The sequence below is a fragment of the Wolffia australiana genome, chromosome 15 (genome assembly GCF_029677425.1).
Source record: "Wolffia australiana isolate 7733 chromosome 15, ASM2967742v1".
Lineage (NCBI taxonomy): Eukaryota > Viridiplantae > Streptophyta > Magnoliopsida > Alismatales > Araceae > Wolffia > Wolffia australiana.
In genome coordinates this window covers 3,610,173-3,611,352 of record NC_135849.1, presented here as the reverse complement: position 1 = coordinate 3,611,352, position 1,180 = coordinate 3,610,173, and the positions used below count along the sequence as shown (strand labels likewise).

Sequence of the window (1,180 nt, the reverse complement as noted above, 5' to 3'; positions counted from 1 at the left end):
GGCCTTTAGTGGGGACACGTCCCGAGACTTCGATCTTCGTCAGCCGTCATTCAGTAGTCCATCCACGAGATGGACGGTCAAGATACACCATCATACGAATCGTCCTGATCCTATTAATGATCTTCCGATGGCCGTCAAACCAATCGGCCACCAGGATCCACAGACGGACGGTCGAGATGCGGCATCACACGAATCGACCCGATCGTACTGCCGATCCGTAGAACGCGACTGTTAGATCTTCCGATGGCCGTCAAATCAACGGGCCAGCAGGATCCACGAGACGGACAGTCGAGATGCGGCATCATACGAATCGACCCGATCGTACTGGCGATCCGAAGAACGCGACTGCGCGATCTTCCGAGGGCCGTTGAATCAATGGGCCTCAAGGATCCACGAGACGGACGGTCGAGATGCGGCATCATACGAATCGACCCGATCGTACTGCCGATCCGTAGAACGCGACTGCGCGATCTTCCGAGGGCCGTCAAGTCAATGGACCCGACGGAACCCCACGAGATGGACGGCGGAGATGGGGCGCGGAGACGGGGACGCGGAATACGAAGAGCGGAAAAGGAGGGTGGAGATTGGGGAAGAAAACGAGGGCGGCGGCGTAGGGCGGAGCTTCCTCGCCGCGGCGATGGCGGAGGGCTCGAGATTCAGAGGGGTGAGGAAGCGACCGTGGGGCCGGTTCGCGGCCGAGATCAGAGATCCGGTCAGGAAGAGCCGAGTCTGGCTCGGCACCTTCGACTCGGCCGAGGAGGCCGCCAGGGCCTACGACGTGGCCGCGCTCGCCCTGCGCGGACCCAAGGCTCGGACCAACTTCCCCACGGCGGGCGCGCCGGCGGAGCCCTTCTCGCACCGCCGGCTCGCCGCCGAGCACCGACCAACCAGCAGCTGCCACAGCAGCACCGTGGAGTCCTTCAGCGGCCCCAAGACCGCCACCTCCCCCGCCCCCGCCAAGGCCGCGGACGACGCCGACGACGGTTACCACAGCGACTGCGGATCGTCGTCCACCGTCGTCGACGACGGCGCCGAGATCCCGCCCCTCCGCCTGCCGTTCGATCTCAACCTGCTCCCCCCCTTGGACGACGATCCCCTCTCCCCCTCCCTCCGCCTCTAGATCGGACGGCTCCCGTTTTGTTTCCTTCTCTGGGGTTTTTTTTTTCCTCTTTCTTCTCTC

General features: G+C 63.6%; 1 protein-coding gene across 1 annotated transcript; it reads left to right on the top strand.

The window, feature by feature from the left end:
* Nucleotides 1–270: 270 nt before the first annotated feature.
* Nucleotides 271–1,180, top strand: LOC144713117 (ethylene-responsive transcription factor 3-like). The gene has a single exon (XM_078587611.1). The coding sequence runs from the start codon at nucleotides 530–532 to the stop codon at nucleotides 1,118–1,120; it is 591 nt and encodes a 196-aa protein (XP_078443737.1). The 5' UTR covers nucleotides 271–529; the 3' UTR covers nucleotides 1,121–1,180.

Excerpts from the sequence above, each read along its gene's own strand:
- LOC144713117 (XM_078587611.1), top strand. The coding sequence starts at position 530 with ATGGGGCGCGGAGACGGGGACGCGGAATACGAAGAGCGGAAAAGGAGG.